Source organism: Pseudophryne corroboree, chromosome 4 (genome assembly GCF_028390025.1).
Source record: "Pseudophryne corroboree isolate aPseCor3 chromosome 4, aPseCor3.hap2, whole genome shotgun sequence".
NCBI lineage: Eukaryota > Metazoa > Chordata > Amphibia > Anura > Myobatrachidae > Pseudophryne > Pseudophryne corroboree.
This window is the reverse complement of record NC_086447.1, coordinates 945,484,608-945,505,200: the sequence shown is the minus strand read 5'-3', so window position 1 is coordinate 945,505,200 and position 20,593 is coordinate 945,484,608. Positions and strand designations below refer to the sequence as shown.

General features: G+C 47.7%; 1 protein-coding gene and 1 long non-coding RNA gene across 3 annotated transcripts in view; one reads left to right on the top strand and one right to left on the bottom strand.

Moving 5' to 3' along the window:
* LOC134910755 (uncharacterized) overlaps nt 1-14,991 on the bottom strand; it is a 48,653-nt gene extending 33,662 nt beyond the window's left edge. Inside the window, exon 1 of the long non-coding RNA XR_010176282.1 lies at nt 14,840-14,991. This is a non-coding gene — a long non-coding RNA (uncharacterized LOC134910755). The remainder of the gene's footprint in view (nt 1-14,839) is intronic.
* The window catches only part of RAB3GAP2 (RAB3 GTPase activating non-catalytic protein subunit 2), a 546,281-nt gene that overhangs the window by 257,611 nt on the left and 268,077 nt on the right, over nt 1-20,593 (top strand). For both annotated transcript variants that reach the window (XM_063919133.1, XM_063919131.1), the window contains 4 exons: nt 15,581-15,729; nt 15,808-15,887; nt 17,336-17,425; nt 17,515-17,654. In XM_063919133.1, the coding sequence (XP_063775203.1) occupies nt 15,581-15,729; nt 15,808-15,887; nt 17,336-17,425; nt 17,515-17,654 (459 nt within the window). The remainder of the gene's footprint in view (nt 1-15,580; nt 15,730-15,807; nt 15,888-17,335; nt 17,426-17,514; nt 17,655-20,593) is intronic.

The window sequence follows — 20,593 nt, the reverse complement described above, 5'->3', positions numbered from 1 at the left end:
GCTGTTTCTGACTCTTTTTGTTTAATGGAAAATATTTTGTTCCATTTAACAACTGCTGGGAAATACTCCTTTAACTGTAAGTTTATCCTTCTTACGTTATCTTTGTTGTACACATCTGTAAGAGGGTACATCCAGATCTAGTCCACAATCAGCTAAAAATTGAGCTGAGTCGACATTGGAGGGTAAACAAGCTTTTAGCAATATCTGCCAATCTTTATTATTGGGCTCTAAAGTGTTTCCTAAGTCTGTGATGTATTTTTGGCTGGCAACTAAATCTTTTCTAGGGTCAGGGAATTCAGACACTATGGTCCTTAATTCCATTCGGGAAAATGGGCTGTACATGGCAATGTTCCTTATGGGAGTGGCTCCTGATACATCTGTTTTCCCATTGGGAACTGCTATTACCCTAACAGGTGTAATTCTAACAACCTCATTCTGTGTAGATTCTACAGCTTGTGGTGAAATAGTCTCAGCATAATGCATGGTGCCGTACTTACCAGTTGATACGACCTCACCTATCCCTCCGCTAGGGGCCTTTACTAGTCTCGTGGGTGTTGCTGTGCCTACTGTGGTCTCTGCTATGGTGGCTGCTAGAGAGAGCGCTGAAATCGTTGTCGCTTCGTCCTCTTGATCACACTCCTGAGGAAAGTTCAAAACAGGGTACAACTTGCACGGGTTAATACTTGCATGGGTTAATGGGTTAACATTATCATTAACATTTACACAGTTACTAAGTGATTTTGTGTTACACTTTAGTGCGTCTTTCTCCGTAATCAACTTCTCTCCTGATATATATGGTGGCGGCGGGGCCGTGGCAATCAGTTTTCTGTTAGAGCCAGATCCCGCCGCCTGAGCCAAACCTCTCTGTATCTCACCTTCCTGTTGCCACAACTGTAAATAATCATAATGCTGAACTCGTCTCTTTGTTGATTTTATGAGACATATCCTCCTCCTTAAATTTTGTAACACCTCTGGGCTGAAGCTACCTATTCTTGGGAATTTCTCCCGGTCTTGTACCGTCATTCTCTCCCATTCATCACATAAAACCTCTGTGTGACTTCCATATTTCTCACACATGATATACCTGGCCGACCCAATTGGTCGGACCACTGAATCAACCCGAACCGAGGTTGATCGCCCCCTACCTGAACAACTGGCCCCCATAACTCTGCAGGCGTTGCTTGCTCTACCTCTGATCTCTATATCAAGGTCTTCAGCGAACCCTTACAGAAAACCAGATTGTTCACAATAGGCTGACGGTGGCGGTTTACCGAGTACCCCACTCACTCGCCCACGCCGACCAATGCGACCTGATCACACCGATATGGTGCTGGCGCACTCGACCCAGGGCACCTATAAAAACCGTTGTTTACTGGAACATGCGAGGGTTATCCGCAGAACACTTACTCTTTCCAGTAAAGGTGAGGTTTGTCAGATAGTTCCTGAGTGACCAGCGAACTTCCCTTCTTGAAAAAATAAAAAATTACACAAATCACGTCAGAATGTACAAATAGCGTTTGTGACCCCTTTACTCTAATGGTACTAGGTCAGATTACCAACTACTGTACACAATTACGTGCGGTCCAGTCGTTCAGTACACAAACAACTAAGCTTATGTACGGAAAGACCAATGGAATCGAAACTTACGACTGCGAATTCCTTCAGCCAGAGCTTGTTTGGCCTATATGGGTCTTGCACCAACCCTTCTCTTGGTGTTGTGCCTCTGAACTGTATAGCGGACTTCCCTGTTTACTGTACCTGGACCTGCTGGTCTACTATGACCTCCTGGTCTTGTTCTGTACGACCTCCTGGTCTGACCTCCTGGTCTTGTTCTATACTGGTCCGCTATACTCTAATGCTCAAATATTATGTTTAACCAAGGATGCCTCCCTAGCCACCGTGCACGTCACTTACACGCGTGTACCTCACGAGTACTCGACTTTTCTTGTGGTTCAACCTTTAAGTTATATAAACTTATGTAATACAAAAACACTCACTCATCACATGTACACTTTTGCTTCTATTTCTATTTCTGCGCAGAAATTTTTCTTTAGCCCAGCTGTGTTACCAATTAGGAGCAGGATCTGTTAATTTAAATTTTGGATTTCCAAAAAATAGACTTGCGTTATTTATCGCCTGTGGCGCTATTTACCGCTTTGCGTTACTTATCGCGTTGCGTTAAAAATCAACTTATCGTGACTTGAGCTACGTGGGCGTAACCGGACGCTCCGTTGCATAATGTACGCTGCGTGCGTCCGCCTTTGGATTGCGTACACAAGTCTTTTGTTAGGGACACGTGTACGCAAAGCAAAGATCCACCGTAACACAATTTATATTTTTATCAATGTAGATGATCCCTGGTCATCTACCACACAACACACTGACTTCGCCTTATCTCCCAGGCAAAACTGTGTGTTTGTCTATCTTTTAACTATATTACTTTTACTCTTAAACTATGAAATAACAGCAAATCTCTTTTGGCACTTTTTTTTTTTTTCAACTATAAAACTGGCAGACAGGAGAATGATATACGAAAATGAAACGGAAATGCAGATATATATGTGTGCGTGCGTATGTACGCAAGACAGAAGAATAAACAGTTTTAAAAGACACTAGCGTTTTGTTCTTACCTCCGGTTCCCGGATTCCTTCAGCACTCTTTTATCTAAGCGAAGCAGACGCTTATCCCGTCAGCACTACGAGACAACCTCCCGCCCTTTGCTGAGGGATAATGTCTGCTGATCTACCTAGTGCAGATATGTGAAGGACAGGACGAGCCGCCAATTGATAAAGCTAAATATTTATCGTGTATATAACCCTTTGAGGTCTAAGAACACTGTACGCTATCTACGTAAGAAGTACCGTAAGGGTACGCAAGTTGCGTATCGATCGCTTAGCCGTGATCGAGACGCTCAGGCGTCACGTTCACTCACGGCCAAGTGATCGCAGGCAGGCAGACTATTGGCTGTTGACTTATCGTAATGATTCGCTATAGCGTAGCAGCGCTAGGGACCACGAGGAGATCACCAGCGATGCAGACGCTCACAACGTTAAACCTTTATATCTATACCTTTAGCAATGAAATACACAGCAAACCTTAATGTAGAGACAAAGTGTAAGTGCAACCTTGTGTAACCTGATTAACTACAAAGCTGCTTGAGTGTCACCGACGCTCAGAGAATACTTAACACTATAAAGAATACACAGATACCTGGGCTTAGGGTCCGAAACCTATTATGTGTATTATGACTATTATACTTGCAAAAGGAATCACAGTACAAAGCATACACTACAATATAACATAAACCAACTAACCAGATAACTACACAGGAAATACAATACAATACAATTCAATTCTAATCAAGGAAAAATACGAGAGAAAGAGAAGAGAGGGAGAGAGAGAGATGGCTCACAGGTAAGACAATATGATTACGGAGAAAACTTACGCACAAGGGGAAACGATCGCAAGCGCCTCGATATCCAGCTCCCGGTTATCAGCAATGAGAACCGTTGATGAGAGAGTGAAGTTGGATATGGTCGGCCTGCTATTTATGCCCCACACACAATACAATTCAATGGTCCCTACAATCTCATTGTTCATTGGACACAGGAATTCGGCTCTGCATTATAACAAAAGGTCATAGGTTGATTCATACAGGTGGGCTGTGACAATTTCAAACTGCTCGGGTGGGAGAGAAACTGGGTTTCCCGCCGCATGGGTAATAAAGTGCAAATAAAGTAAATGTTCATAAACTTCTTATGTCCATAACTATTCGCACGAGCGATTGATCTGCTTCAAACCAACACCGGAATATTTCTAATTAAATATTCTTCCGATGGATACTAAACACCACTGTATTACTCCTATCTGACCCTTCGTATCAAACAAAGAGGGATTCCTCTGTTCATAAACATTCTATATTAACCAAACTTTCAGAATCTATCAAAGGGACCATGATCTACAAAATACATTATTAGTGAAAATATGTAATGATTGAGTCGCACGCTATGATCGCATAAACTCTACCGTAAATACGCATACCATGCGCCTGCGGGTGCCCGCGACTGTGAGTATGCGCACGTACGGGAGAGCGTACGCATGCGCAGCACGGACCTGTGTGAGGTGCAAATATGGTAGTGTGCATAGAGATATTTTTCTGACTTTGACAATAGAATAACCAGAAACTCCCAGGAGCCCTGAGGGCATCCTCGGCTACTGCCGCCAGAGCTCACGTCCGAGAGTAGTAAAGGGTTAAAGAGTCAGTCAGAACGCCCTGAGGTCGATCCGAAATCTCCGCCAACATCGGACCAGCTGACAAACTCCGGGGAATGTTCCCTCACCCGGGAGTCTGACCTGGTGGCTTGACCTGGAAAGAAGATTGTTGTCCCCCGCTCAGAGGGGAATGTAGGCGACCACTCATTGCGTCGCAACTTGACTGAAGAAATAGAGTACCTGGTGCCGAGGAAGGAAAAATCCTCTGACGGACCGTGTTGAGAAAACGTCTACGAGGAGCATAAATTGGATCTGTGTCGAACCAAAAGCTTCTGGATCCTCCGGATATTCAGAAGCCACCTAATGTACAGAGTGGGATAGTAGCAGTAGATTGTCCCATTAGGGAACCAACGTCACCTCCTGCCCTTGAAAAAGAGTTATTCTGTGATCTTCCTGAACCCTGTGGGAGCGGAAGAGAGACCGAAAGTAAAGGACTGATAGTGAAAATGAGAATCCTGCAATGCGAATCTGGGAATTAGCCCTATGAGGAAACCCAGCGGAAATCAGTAAACCGGCATCCCTGAAGACAAGGGACACGTAAAACTCCCTTTCTTGTTCAAACTAGCAATCACAGACTGAAAGGATTCTAAGGCCAGAATAGGCCTGGCAAAGCCCACTGGCTTCGGAACGTGAAAAGAAAACAAAGGCCTGAGAACTGTCCCGATTCAAATGATATGTGAAAAACAGGGATCAACACCCTTTGCGGTTAGGAGCATATGGAGCGCCGCCTGCAGTATGACTCTCTTGTCATCGTAAATCGGCCGACCCCTGCCGAGGGACTCCTGAGACGGTTGTACTCCAAAATCTAGTCTGTAACCGCCCAAGCCTTCTCCCACCAACATGCGCCTATCCTGGGACCCTCCAGGTGGTAGGAAGGTCTGACCTGTAGTGGGTGTATAGGATGACCTAAAATCAGACTGGACCGAGGATGTTGAACCTCTGCTTCAGCCTTTTACCCTGGGATCCCCTGGCGACGGAGATATCGCCCGTGTGGAGTCGGAAGCTTGAAAGGGCACGGAAAAAATCTAAAGGAAAGACCGGTAAAGGTCTGTCTTGGAGCTGGGGCAGTAGTAGGATAAAGCAAAGTGGACTTACCTCCAATGGTTCAAGAAATCCTGCAGAAAGTTTCTTCCCCTGAACCATCTGCCCCGTAGGATTTCATGTTCACCTGTCACTGTCACAGCCCCAGAGGTCGTCGGGTTAAGACAGCCCAAGCGAAAATTAAGGTTCCGAGTCTGCAGACGTGGAGACCTCCAAAGAACATAAAGCAGAATCGTGATTCTGACCTGTACCAAAGTATCAAATGATCCTGATGCGAAACATCCTGTAACCTAGAGGACAATTGTTCCACAACCTACCTGCTCTGGACAAGGTAGAACCATGCTGCCGTATATGTCTTCGATGGATCCCTGAGCACGGTTGCCTCAGGAAAACGGCAGCTTGTTGGACCGGCGATACATCGAGGGGTATACCTGGAGAGGTACTGATACCATTTCCTGCCGTCTGCGGGGAAAGGATAGGAAAACAAACATTGTTTGATACCTGAAATTGTGTATTCGGGTGTCTGCCGGCCGCCCACCGGAGCCTACCCAGCTCATCCGAAACTGGACCAGTCGCTGTCATTTCGTCATCGGCGTCGAACCCTGATGGACTTGACCTGTCCGCCTCCTTTACCTGCAGTCTCAGACGAACTGCTGTATAATGCACCTGGATATTCTGAGACACTGGTTATAGACTCCACAGAAAACAGACATCATCAGTATCCTGGACATCTCTCTCCTCCTCCCAGAGAGGCGTTTCCACTGCCGAGTTGTGTAACATGGAAGGTTAGCAAGGTTCTTTTAGAAACCTGGAGAGGTGAAATGACGTACAAGGTCTCTGGTTAACAGTGACATTACCTGCATAATCTGAGCTGTTCAAACAGGAGTGTCCTGCAGGTGCGTGGAGGGCTAAGCAGATGGCTCCACCGCATACTTCACACCTAAGAGGGAATTTCTTGACTATCCCAGGTGAGACAAACGAAAGGAGAAAAGGTGGGTTAAATAAACACAGCCCTATGTAAGGTCTGCACTATAATGTGTAGTGACCGACACGATTCAAATAAACTTTCTGGAGCAGCGGAGACCTGAACCAGTAGGTCTGCGCTGTGGGACAGGAGTCTTAGCCACTAGACTATAGGAGCTCCCCCTAAAGTAGTTTTTTTTTTTGGATTCAAACCCTGGTCCCTTCAGATACCCGCTACAGCGACCGTTTGTCTGATACCACACACATTCCCCAAATTACTACCAGTATTATTATTATTAAGTGAAACAAAGGAATAATAAAGGGAAGGTAACACCCGCCCTGTATGTAGATTACTGCTAAATTAGGAAGACGCAATACATGTTTCTCGGAGGCTCCGCTGGTTTCCCAAAATGGCGTCCAGTCTGCGAGAAAAGCCGGGGGGAAAAGTTATGTGGCAAGGCGGAGCTAATGTGAAACCAGGTCTGTCTTATAATAAAAACATTGCCACTATATATGGTAGTGTAACAGTATACATATATATATATATATATATATATATATATATATATATATTTCTCTGACGTCCTAAGTGGATGCTGGGGACTCCATCAGTACCATGGGGAATAGCGGCTCCGCAGGAGACAGGGCACAAAAGTAAAAGCTTTAGGATCAGGTGGTGTGCACTGGCTCCTCCCCCTATGACCCTCCTCCAAGCCTCAGTTAGGTTTTTGTGCCCGGCCGAGAAGGGTGCAATCTAGGTGGCTCTCCTAAAGAGCTGCTTAGAGTAAAAGTTTTGTTAGGTTTTTTATTTTCAGTGAGTCCTGCTGGCAACAGGCTCACTGCAACGAGGGACTTAGGGGAGAAGAAGTGAACTCACCTGCGTGCAGGATGGATTGGCTTCTTAGGCTACTGGACACTAGCTCCAGAGGGACGATCACAGGTACAGCCTGGATGGGTCACCGGAGCCGCGCCGCCGACCCCCTTGCAGATGCTGAAGAGAGAAGAGGTCCAGAAATCGGCGGCTGAAGACTTCTCAGTCTTCATGAGGTAGCGCACAGCACTGCAGCTGTGCGCCATTGCTCTCAGCACACTTCACACCAACGGTCACTGAGGGTGCAGGGCGCTGGGGGGGGCGCCCTGGGCAGCAATGAAAGTACCTATGCTGGCTAAAAATACATCACATATAGCCCCTGGGGCTATATGGATGTATTTAACCCCTGCCAGGTTGTCAGAAAAACGGGAGAAGAAGCCCACCGAAAAGGGGGCGGGGCCTATTCTCCTCGGCACACAGCGCCATTTTCCTACACAGCTCCGCTGCTAGGAAGGCTCCCAGGCTCTCCCCTGCACTGCACTACAGAAACAGGGTTAAAACAGAGAGGGGGGGCACTTATTTGGCGATATTATTATATATTAAGATGCTATAAGGGAAAACACTTATATAAGGTTGTCCCTGTATAATATAGCGTTTTGGTGTGTGCTGGCAAACTCTCCCTCTGTCTCCCCAAAGGGCTAGTGGGGTCCTGTCCTCTATCAGAGCATTCCCTGTGTGTGTGCTGTGTGTCGGTACGTGTGTGTCGACATGTATGAGGACGATGTTGGTGAGGAGGCGGAGCAATTGCCTGTAATGGTGATGTCACTCTCTAGGGAGTCGACACCGGAATGGATGGCTTATTTAGGGAATTACGTGATAATGTCAACACGCTGCAAGGTCGGTTGACGACATGAGACGGCCGGCAAACCAATTGGTACCTGTCCAGGCGTCTCAAACACCGTCAGGGGCTTTAAAACGCCCATTTACCTCAGTCGGTCGACACAGACACGGACACTGACTCCAGTGTCGACGGTGAAGAAACAAACGTATTTTCCATTTGGGCCACACGTTACATGTTAAGGGCAATGAAGGAGGTGTTACATATTTCTGATACTACAAGTACCACAAAAGAGGGTATTATGTGGGGTGTGAAAAAACTACCTGTAGTTTTTCCTGAATCAGATAAATTAAATGAAGTGTGTGATGATGCGTGGGTTTCCCCCGATAGAAAATTATTGGCGTTATACCCTTTCCCACCAGAAGTTAGGGCGCGTTGGGAAACACCCCTTAGGGTGGATAAGGCGCTCACACGCTTATCAAAACAAGTGGCGTTACCGTCTCCAGATAGGGCCGCCCTCAAGGAGCCAGCTGATAGGAGGCTGGAAAATATCCTAAAAAGTATATACACACATACTGGTGTTATACTGCGACCAGCGATCGCCTCAGCCTGGATGTGCAGCGCTGGGGTGGCTTGGTCGGATTCCCTGACTGAAAATATTGATACCCTTGACAGGGACAGTATTTTATTGACTGTAGAGCATTTAAAGGATGCATTTCTATATATGCGAGATGCACAGAGGGATATTTGCACTCTGGCATCAAGAGTAAGTGCGATGTCCATATCTGCCAGAAGATGTTTATGGACACGACAGTGGTCAGGTGATGCAGATTCCAAACGGCACATGGAAGTATTGCCGTATAAAGGGGAGGAGTTATTTGGGGTCGGTCCATCGGACCTGGTGGCCACGGCAACAGCTGGAAAATCCACCTTTTTTACCCCAAGTCACATCTCAGCAGAAAAAGACACCGTCTTTTCAGCCTCAGTCCTTTCGTCCCCATAAGGGCAAGCAGGCAAAAGGCCAGTCATATCTGCCCAGGGATAGAGGAAAGGGAAGAAGACTGCAGCAGGCAGCCCATTCCCAGGAACAGAAGCCCTCCACCGCTTTTGCCAAGTCCTCAGCATGACGCTGGGGCCGTACAAGCGGACTCAGGTGCGGTGGGGGGTCGTCTCAAGAGTTTCAGCGCGCAGTGGGCTCACTCGCAAGTGGACCCCTGGATCCTACAAGTAGTATCCCAGGGGTACAGATTGGAAATTCGAGTCGTCTCCCCCTCGCAGGTTCCTGAAGTCTGCTTTACCAACGTCTCCCTCCGACAGGGAGGCAGTATTGGAAACAATTCACAAGCTGTATTCCCAGCAGGTGATAATCAAAGTACCCCTCCTACAACAAGGAAAGGGGTATTATTCCACACTATATTGTGGTACTGAAGCCAGACGGCTCGGTGAGACCTATTCTAAATCTGAAATATTTGAACACTTACATACAAAGGTTCAAATCAAGATGGAGTCACTCAGAGCAGTGATAGCGAACCAGGAAGAAGGGGACTATATGGTGTCCCTGGACATCAAGGATGCTTACCTCCATGTCCCAATTTGCCCTTCTCACCAAGGGTACCTCAGGTTCGTGGTACAAAACTGTCACTATCAGTTTCAGACGCTGCCGTTTGGATTGTCCACGGCACCCCGGGTCTTTACCAAGGTAATGGCCGAAATGATGATTCTTCTTCAAAGAAAAGGCGTCTTAATTATCCCTTACTTGGACGATCTCCTGATAAGGGCAAGGTCCAGAGAACAGTTGGAGGTCGGAGTAGCACTATCTCAAGTAGTTCTACGACAGCACGGGTGGATTCTAAATATTCCAAAATCGCAGCTGTCTCCGACGACACGTCTGCTGTTCCTAGGGATGATTCTGGACACAGTCCAGAAAAAGGTGTTTCTCCCGGAGGAGAAAGCCAGGGAGTTATCCGAGCTAGTCAGGAACCTCCTAAAACCAGGAAAAGTGTCAGTGCATCATTGCACAAGGGTCCTGGGAAAAATGGTGGCTTCTTACGAAGCGATTCCATTCGGCAGATTTCACGCAAGAACTTTTCAGTGGGATCTGCTGGAAAAATGGTCCGGATCGCATCTTCAGATGCATCAGCGGATAACCCTGTCTCCAAGGACAAGGGTGTCTCTTCTGTGGTGGCTGCAGAGGGCTCATCTACTAAAGGGCCACAGATTCGGCATTCAGGACTGGGTCCTGGTGACCACGGATGCCAGCCTGAAAGGCTGGGGAGCAGTCACACAAGGAAAAAATTTCCAGGGAGTGTGATCAAGTCTGGAGACTTCTCTCCACATAAATATACTGGAGCTAAGAGCAATTTACAATGCTCTAAGCTTAGCAAGACCTCTGCTTCAAGGTCAGCCGGTATTGATCCAGTGGGACAACATCACGGCAGTCGCCCACGTAAACAGACAAGGCGGCACAAGAAGCAGGATGGCAATGGCAGAAACTGCAAGGATTCTTCGCTGGGCGGAAAATCATGTGATAGCACTGTCAGCAGTGTTCATTCCGGGAGTGGACAACTGGGAAGCAGACTTCCTCAGCACGACCTCCACCCAGGAGAGTGGGGACTTCATCGGGAAGTCTTCCACATGATTGTGAACCGTTGGGAAAGACCAAAGGTGGACATGATGGCGTCCCGCCTGAACAAAAAACTGGACAGGTATTGCGCCAGGTCAAGAGACCCTCAGGCAATAGCTGTGGACGTTCTGGTAACACCGTGGGTGTACCAGTCGGTGTATGTGTTCCCTCCTCTGCTTCTCATACCTAAGGTACTGAGAATTATAAGACGTAGAGGAGTAAGAACTATACTCGTGGCTCCGGATTGGCCAAGAAGGACTTGGTACCCGGAACTTCAAGAGATGCTCACAGAGGACTCATGGCCTCTGCCGCTAAGAAGGGACTTGCTTCAGCAAGTACCATGTCTGTTCCAAGACTTACCGCGGCTGCGTTTGACGGCATGGCGGTTGAACGCCGGATCCTAAGGGAAAAAGGCATTCCGGAAGAGGTCATTCCTACCCTGGTCAAAGCCAGGAAGGAGGTGACCGCACAACATTATCACCACATGTGGCGAAAATATGTTGCGTGGTGTGAGGCCAGGAAGGCCCCACGAAGAAATTTCAACTCGGTCGATTCCTGCATTTCCTGCAAACAGGAGTGTCTATGGGCCTCAAATTGGGGTCCTTTAAGGTTCAAATTTCGGCCCTGTCGATTTTCTTCCAGAAAGAATTGGCTTCAGTTCCTGAAGTCCAGAAGTTTGTCAGGGGAGTACTGCATATACAACCCCCTTTTGTGCCTCCAGTGGCACTGTGGGATCTCAACGTAGTTCTGGGATTCCTCAAATCACATTGGTTTAAACCGCTCAAATCTGTGGATTTGAAATATCTCACATGGAAAGTGACCATGATGTTGGCCCTGGCCTCGGCCAGGCGAGTGTCAGAATTGGCGGCTTTGTCTCACAAAAGCCCATATCTGATTGTCCATTCGGACAGGGCAGAGCTGCGGACTCGTCCCCAGTTTCTCCCTAAGGTGGTGTCAGCGTTTCACCTGAACCAGCTTATTGTGGTACCTGCGGCTACTAGGGACTTGGAGGACTCCAAGTTGCTAGATGTTGTCAGGGCCCTGAAAATATAGGTTTCCAGGACGGCTGGAGTCAGGAAAACTGACTTGCTGTTATCCTGTATGCACCCAACAAACTGGGTGCTCTTGCTTCTAAGCAGACGATTGCTAGTTGGATGTGTAGTACAATTCAGCTTGCACATTCTGTGGCAGGCCTGCCACAGCCAAAATATGTAAATGCCCATTCCACAAGGAAGGTGGGCTCATCTTGGGCGGCTGCCCGAGGGGTCTCGGCTTTACAACTTTGCCGAGCTGCTACTTGGTCAGGGGCACACCCTGGCTGAGGAGGACCTGGAGTTCTCTCACTCGGTGCTGCAGAGTCATCCGCACTCTCCCGCCCGTTTGGGAGCTTTGGTATAATCCCCATGGTCCTGACGGAGTCCCCAGCATCCACTTAGGACGTCAGAGAAAATAAGAATTTACTTACCGATAATTCTATTTCTCGTAGTCCGTAGTGGATGCTGGGCGCCCATCCCAAGTGCGGATTGTCTGCAATACTTGTACATAGTTATTGTTACAAAAATCGGGTTATTATTGTTGTGAGCCATCTTTTCAAAGGCTCCGCTGTTATCATGCTGTTAACTGGGTTCAGATCACAGGTTGTACAGTGTGATTGGTGTGGCTGGTATGAGTCTTACCCGGGATTCAAAATCCTTCCTTATTGTGTACGCTCGTCCGGGCACAGTATCCTAACTGAGGCTTGGAGGAGGGTCATAGGGGGAGGAGCCAGTGCACACCACCTGATCCTAAAGCTTTTACTTTTGTGCCCTGTCTCCTGCGGAGCCGCTATTCCCCATGGTCCTGACGGAGTCCCCAGCATCCACTACGGACTACGAGAAATAGAATTATCGGTAAGTAAATTCTTATTATATATATATATATATATATATATATATACACACACACCCATACATAACCCCATACATATATATATATACCCACATATTTATATATATATATATGGATCCCAAATAGGTCTGGCACTCTCCCGGCTGGCTTGAAGATACCCCGGTGCCCTCAGTAAAAGTTATGCAGAAGTCCAAAAGACACAGCGGCACTCGAGGATTTTCGTGAAGTAAATGAGGTTATATTTCAAAAAAGTTACAGATAGCCAACGTTTCGGGGCTTACATGCCCCTTTGTCAAGGTGTATACATATACACCTTGACAAAGGGGCATGTAAGCCCCGAAACGTTGGCTATCTGTAACTTTTTTGAAATATAACCTCATTTACTTCACGAAAATCCTCGAGTGCCGCTGTGTCTTTTGGACTTCTATATATATATATATATATATATATATATACATAATTAAGCTAATTGGGTAGAGGGTGATATGTGAACCTGGGTTCCTATGCATAATCTGCTCCACTATTATGGCCACCAAGCTATAAAAGCTCTTTATAATGATGATGCATTAATGAGCCCCTGATATAGAGCAGGCTCTAATCCATGTGTGTGTGCTGGGGAGCGGGGAGCCCACTGAGCAAAGCAGGATTAAGCTCCTCCCCCTCCCAGTTCAAACATTAAATGAAGCGGTAAGCTCCCTGACTCTCCCTCCAGCAATGCGTGAAATGAAGCAGGGAGCCCGCTCTGCAGAGCGGAATTAGGTCGGCCCCCAAAACTTAACTAACCCGCTTCAGTTCTACGAAGCGGTGAGCGCCCCGTATCCCCGTCCGGCAATGCGTGCGGGGAGGAGGGAGCCCGCTGTACAGAGCGGGAATGCAGTGGCTGGGGAGCGGGGCGCTGAGCCCGCTGTGCAGCGCGGGAGCCTGTAGTTTACCCGGAGCGGTGAGCGCCCTGTATCCCCTGCCGGCAAAGCGTGCGGGGAGCAGGGAGCCCGCTATACAGAGCGGGAATGCAGTGGCTGGGGAGCGTGCAGCGGCCGGGTCGCGGGGAGCGCTCGCTGTACCGAGCAGGAGTTAGCTCCGCCCCCCGCTCTGGCGCAAAATTTAAACGAACCCACCAGGTGAGCGCCCTGCATCCCCCGCCGGCAATGTGTGCCGTGGGGAGCGCTGAGCCGCAGTACAGAGCGGGCGCTGTGCATAGCGCACTGAAGCTCTGCCCCCCCCCTTAATGGCGCCGAATTTGAACTAGAAAAAGCGCCTCTGGTTATAATCTGACCCACTCCAGACACATGAGATTATACAGTGGGCACACTGAAGGAATAAACATATTACTTAGAGCACATTGCACCAGTAAATGTGTAATGTAATATATAAATCATACATCAATGTGAAGGGGGGGTGTTTACTCACCACTGCTTGCAGATGGAGTGGCCCCGACACGCGCCGCACGCAGCGGTGTCCGGCCTCTGTCGACGGAGTGGCCCCAACACGCGCCGCACGCAGCTGTGACCGGCCACTGTTACTTACTGCTGCCGTGCTGCCGGACTCTTCTGCTGGTGGAGCGGCCCCGACACGCGCCGCACGCAGCGGTGTCCGGCCAGCTCAGGAGAGATCAGTGTCTCCCTCAGCCGAGGCCCATCCCGAGCCGCATGCAGCTGCGATGGGACCCCCGCCGGCAGCTCCCACGGTGCAGACTGGCAGTGGCAGAGCTGCCAGTCTGTGTGTGATAGTAAGAAAAATAAAATAATAAAGAAAAAAGAAACATTTCTTCAGCTAAACCCAAGTGAACCAGCTCCCTCGGGCACTAACTAAGACTGGCTTGGAGGGGAGATAGTAGGGGAGGAGCTAGCCACAGTGTGAGAATTTTAAAGTGCCAGCTCCCAATTACTGCCTACTATTTCCCCATTGTAACTACGCTCCAGTGGCCCCTAGTGGATGAAGGAGAAATAGTGTTGAAAAGGTTCTATGGACAGGACAAAACCAGCATGAAATAATCCAAGGAAAGCACTTGCTGGTCTATAGTAGTGCTGAGACAAAGCAATTACTTTGCAAGAGTCTGTGACAAGGAGCTGTGTAGTCCAAGGCAGGGCAGTATACAATTGCAGCAATAAAAGTTTAACAGACATGAAATCCTGATTGTCCAGAATTCAGGCAAGAGTCCAGAGCTGTGAGGGAATCCAGGCTTTAAAGCCCCCTCTTCCCCTCCGGCTCTCTCCCATGATTCACATAATCCGTTGACCACTCCGTGTTCCACAATAGCTATACCCATAACACAAGTTTCTAGTAAGCATGGTATTAGAATACACTGCACACATGCAGAATTCTGATGATGTCATGAATAATGTGGCCCTGCCCACGGATTCTAACAGTTTCATATAAATCTGAAAAATGATGTTCCTTCAAGTACCGGAGCTTTTCGTGGACTCTCTCGCTGGCCTCCATAGATGTTGCTCAGGTACACATTTTCATTTCAGTAACTTTTCGCCAGGCCTATTCTTTGTTCAGCAGCTGTGTACCTGAGTTGTGTGTGTGCCGGTTTACCTTCTCCTCTACTCCTTCTCCCTGTTCTTCAGTTGTATGGCTCTCTGGGCTGGCGGCAGGGTATAGGGGTGGAGGAGCCTGTGCTGTCACAGAAAGAGGTTAACTGTTTGGTGCACAGGAATCCACAACTCCAATATACCCACGATTACCAGTGTCTCCCCTGGAGCATGATTTTACAGGTCAGAACGAAACCCCCTTTTTTCAGGTGAGACTGCATACCCAAAATCCAAGAGTATGTCGGAATTTGCAGGGTAGTTATAGCCAGATATGGCTGCAGTTTCATTGGTTGCATGACCAGCATTAAATTGGTATCTCCCAATTCTATGTCCATCTTCACATGCTCTTATAGAGTCCTTGGCTGATAACATCCAGTCCAGAAGCGCTTTCTAGATCACACATACTGCAGTCCTGAATAGTGTGAAGATGCATGGTTTGGTAAGCTTTAGAAAATCGCTAATTTCATCATTTACATTTCTTATTCTCTTATTTACTTCTGTTTGATTGCTTGGGGTTGTGAGGGCACCAAGTACAGGTGATCCTATTCATGCTATTTATCACCATGGGGCTTCCTGTACATACTGTTCTAACTGCTGCCGTTGTGTTGCAGGTGTCATGGCGCTCTCTCCATTCGATCAGATGAAGACTGCCTCCATTTTAGGAGGTTTTAATGCTGCTATAAAGAGCAGCCCCCCCACCATGTCTCAGTATATTACTGTGGGCTCCAACCCATTCACTGGCTTCTTCTTTGCCTTAGAGGTTGGTACATTGTCATTATAGTGATAGTACTCTGCCCTGCCTGTCTGCTAGTACAGTATGTCATGTCTGTCTACACAGGGGAGCACACAACCATTGCTGTCTCACGTGGCCCTCGCTGTAGCCAGCAAACTCACCTCGGCCCTCTTCAGTGCTGCAAGGTACGTTTCTGTATGTACATAGGGTGTTTCTAGTGTTTGCTATTGTCTTTGTGTGGTAATATGAGTAGTGCTGATCTGCCCCCGCCTCGTAAATCCAGAGGTAGGGGGCAGTGCTATTACTGAATATGTGATGGAAGTGGCAGCAGGTCAGTACTTCCTCAGCCTATCACAGGTGGCCAGCGTGTAAATATTGCTTGTGATTGGCCAACATGGACAACGTCCTGTAATAGGCTTTTTGTGCTCATTGACAGAAATGTATGGCATATGCCAGAGCTTCCCAAACTCAGTCATTAGGACCCCAAACATTTCATGTATCGCAGGCCACCTGTGAAGATGGTAATACACCTGTGCACCTGCTAGATGGTCTGGAAAACATGGCCTGTTATGTGTCCTTAGGACGGCCTTATTCAATGAAAAATGTCACTTTTGCGCAATAGAATATAATCTCACCTGATTTAGAAAATAAATCTATTAATCTTTCTTAGATGGGAGAGTTTGTAGCGTTTGGTCTTATATCTGGTCTTTTTTTTTTTTTTTTTTTGTACGTTCCTTTTGTATCCACTTATTTAAGATGTTGTTATTCCGCTAGTTGGCTGGGACAGTTCTAGATTGTCAGCGGCTCAGTGTAGTCAGGGGTTTCTGCCTTATTACGGGAATGACTAGCAGTATCATTCGCTATAACCGCAGGAGACGTCATTCAGAACAGCAGAAAAGATGAGGTGGAAAACCTATATTGTAGGAAATAATAAACGCAAAGTCCTTATGTAACAATAGCAAATATATTTTTATTGTATCTCCATATAGAAGTTTCTTTCTGGGCGGGCTAGTTTTAGGGGACGCTTACACTTAGGACATTGAAAGTGAAATGTGCCAGACTGAACCCCAAATCCTCTGCTGGCCGCTACAGGGCTCTCTCCGATACCGACATAAACATTTGGCAAAATGAGTATTCTAATCTTTTCTGTATACGTTGCTGCAATGTGTCCGCAATGACATAAATATAGCGGGTTACTATGTAAGCACAATGATGAAACCAAAGTCAGTACGGGGGTATTGGGAGTAGATGCCAGGCGAGAGAGACGCAGCAATGATGGGTTGGGTGCCAGTGACACTAGGTGAGCCTGTACCCACTAAGTGGGCATACAGGATCCGAGACACCCACAGGAAACATGGAGACCGGGTAACAAATGCGCCCTGGAGACAGGGAGAACGCTGGGAGGAGAGAATGAAGAGGACTTGCAATGTAAGAGGGAGGGGAGTAGCCAGGAGGGTGAGCTGGGTGAGAGGGTGGGTGGGTGGCCGGCCAGCAATAGGTTCCCCATAACAAGTGAAGGTAGGTCCTGATTGTCAATGTTGGGGTAAATAAGCACTTACTCCTGTAATGTTCAGGACTATCTTGTGTGTGAGGAACGTATCCTCTGAACAACTCATTGCTCTCTGTATTTTAGCGGTTGGCTTGGATGGAAAAACAAACACGAAGAAGAGCCGCAGCAGAAGCAGAAACCAAAGGTGGAGCCTGCAACACCATTGGCCGTCCGGTAATCCTGCTACTAATAGGACGCCAGAATTTGTTCTCCGTGGGTGGAGGTAGTTCTAACACTGACCTTTTCCTGGCTTCCATGATCAGGTTTGGCCTCCCCGATTCCCGGCGTCATGGAGAGAGCATCAGTCTGTCCCCCTGCAGCACGCTGGCCGCGGTGACCGATGACTTTGGCAGAGTCATTCTGCTGGATGTGGGAAGAGGCGTTGCCATTCGAATGTGGAAAGGTAAGGTTGCTGGCCGGGGCGTAGCCAGAACTTTGTGGGCCCCATAGCAACTTTTTAAAGGGGCCCCTGTCTCAATTCTTCTAGAAAGACGCCTCTCCGCAGCAGTCAAACGTTAATTTACTCGTGACTTCTAATAACCATTCTCTGACGCCCCTACAGCCCTGACTGCACATGTGACCGTAGTACCTGCCGTATATTTCCTGACATACCATTGTTACAAGGACTAACCAGTTTATGCCCAACCCCCCCCCCCCCACTCTTTGTGTAATCAGTTTATGCCCCCCCACATGCTTTGTGTAATCAGTTTATGCCCCCCCCCACACTCTTTTTGTAATCCGTTTATGCCCCCCCCCACACTCTTTGTGTAATCAGTTTATGCCCCCCCCACACTCTTTGTGTAATCAGTTTATGCCCCCCCACATGCTTTGTGTAATCAGTTTATGCCCCCCCCACACTCTTTTTGTAATCAGTTTATGCCCCCCCACATGCTTTGTGTAATCAGTTTATGCCCCCCCCCCACACTTTGTGTAATCAGTTTATGCCCCCCCACATGCTTTGTGTAATCAGTTTATGCCCCCCCACACTCTTTGTGTAATCAGTTTATGCCCCCCCACATGCTTTGTGTATTCAGTTTATGCCCCCCCCACACTCTTTGTGTAATCAGTTTATGCCCCCCTCACACTTTTTGTAACCAGTTTATGCCCCCCCACATGCTTTGTGTATTCAGTTTATGCCCCCCCACATACTCTGTGTATTCAGTTTATGCCCCCCCCACACTCTTTGTGTAACCAGTTTATGCCCCCCCACACTCTTTGTGTAAACAGTTTATGCCCCCCCCACACTTTGTGTAACCAGTTTATGCCCCCCCACACTCTTTGTGTAACCAGTTTATGCCCCCCCCACACGCTTTGTGTAACCAGTTTATGCCCCCCCACATGCTTTGTGTAATCAGTTTATGCCCCCCCACACTCTTTGTGTAATCAGTTTATGCCCCCCCCCCACACTCTTTGTGTAATCAGTTTATGCCCCCCCACACTCTTTGTGTAACCAGTTTATGCCCCCCCACATGCTTTGTGTATTCAGTTTATGCCCCCCCCACACTCTTTGTGTAATCAGTTTATGCCCCCCCACACTTTGTGTAACCAGTTTATGCCCCCCCACACTCTTTGTGTAACCAGTTTATGCCCCCCAAATACTTTGTGTAATCAGTTTATGCCCCCCCACACTCTGTGTGTAATCAGTTTATGCCCCCCCCCCACTCTTTGTGTAATCAGTTTATGCCCCCCCCACACACTTTGTGTAACCAGTTTATGCCCCCCCCACACTTTGTGTAACCAGTATATGCCCCCCACACACTCTTTGTGTAATCAGTTTATGCCCCCCCCCACACTCTTTGTGTAATCAGTTTATGCCCCCCCCCACACTCTTTGTGTAACCAGTTTATGCCCCCCCCCCCACACTTTGTGTAACCAGTTTATGCCCCCCCCACACTCTTTGTGTAACCAGTTTATGCCCCCCCCCTCACTCTTTGTGTAACCAGTTTATGCCCCCCCCCCACACTCTTAGTGTAACCAGTTTATGCCCCCCACACTTTGTATAATCAGTTTATGCCCCCCCCCCACACTCTTTGTGTAATCAGTTTATGCCCCCCCCACACTCTTTGTGTAATCAGTTTATGCCCCCCCCCCCACACTCTTTGTGTAATCAGTTTATGCCCCCCCCCCCCACACACACTCTTTGTGTAATCAGTTTATGCCCCCCCCCCACACTCTTCGTGTAATCAGTTTGGTGTGACTTTGGTTTTGGAGGACTTTTAGTGTTGCTCGTCTCCTTTTTACCGGAAAATGCGATGCGACAAAGATGAAACACGTCTAATATCCTGTGACACGTGACTCAGATTGTTGAATGAAACATAAAGAAGCAACGAGTGAGAAAGTAATACAATCCATGACTGCCGCTACTCCTTCCATGATGTCTTGAGTCCATTGGTGGTTATACAGAGCCATGCAGAAAATCAGACCAGCTGACAGGAGAATCTGCTTAAAAATAATAGAAAAACTGGGACTTATAAATTGCTGCCTAAACTTGGGAAAATTCCAGATTTTTCCCAAACAAAAGATGAAACGTTTCCATGTTTCCGGTAGCTCTTAAGGCTCCGCCACAGTTTCTCAGTGGGGTTATCTAGACTTTGACTTGGCCATTCCAAAACATTGGGCTATATTTACAAAGTGACGACATTTGTAAGTTGCTGCGGCTGGGTGGGTTTGAGGTGAGAACTTGCAGCGGCCCGCCAGGCCTTGCATGTAATATTAGTGCCACTTGACATTCATCTCCAACCCAGCAGAAGTGGTGGCCTGCTCACTAAACCTGTGTCCTCGGTCCTTTCCTTCTTCTGCCCTTGTGTTACACCGTAGCTTTGCTGTCGTGCTGCTATTGTTAGACAGAGGCGTCCACATTGTGTGGCTGCTAAACAATCCTGTGGGGTTGGTATGAGGATCTGGGGTTGTTTGCTGTGTTTAGTTTTTTATACAGATTGCTAGGTATTAAACCTAACTGCGCTCAGCTCCAGGTGTTGTGTGCTTTTATATACATGAAGAAGGTAAATGGAATGTCCATGTGCGTACTTAGGAAGGATAACCATATGGAACGAAATTCTCTTTTATTAATATAGCAAGATCTGTATATTTCATTACCAGGGTGAATTAATAACAAATGTGCATGCACAAATAAATAATAGTTCAACTAGAGGAGGATGCCCCCAGTGCCAGATATGCCCCCACTGTCAGCTACACGTCTCCCCAGTGCCAGTTATGCCCCCACTGCCAGATACACATGTCCCCCCACTGCCAGATACACATGTCCCCCCACTGCCAGATACACATGTCCCCCTACTGCCAGATATACCCACAGTGCCAAATATGCCCCCACTGTCAGCTACA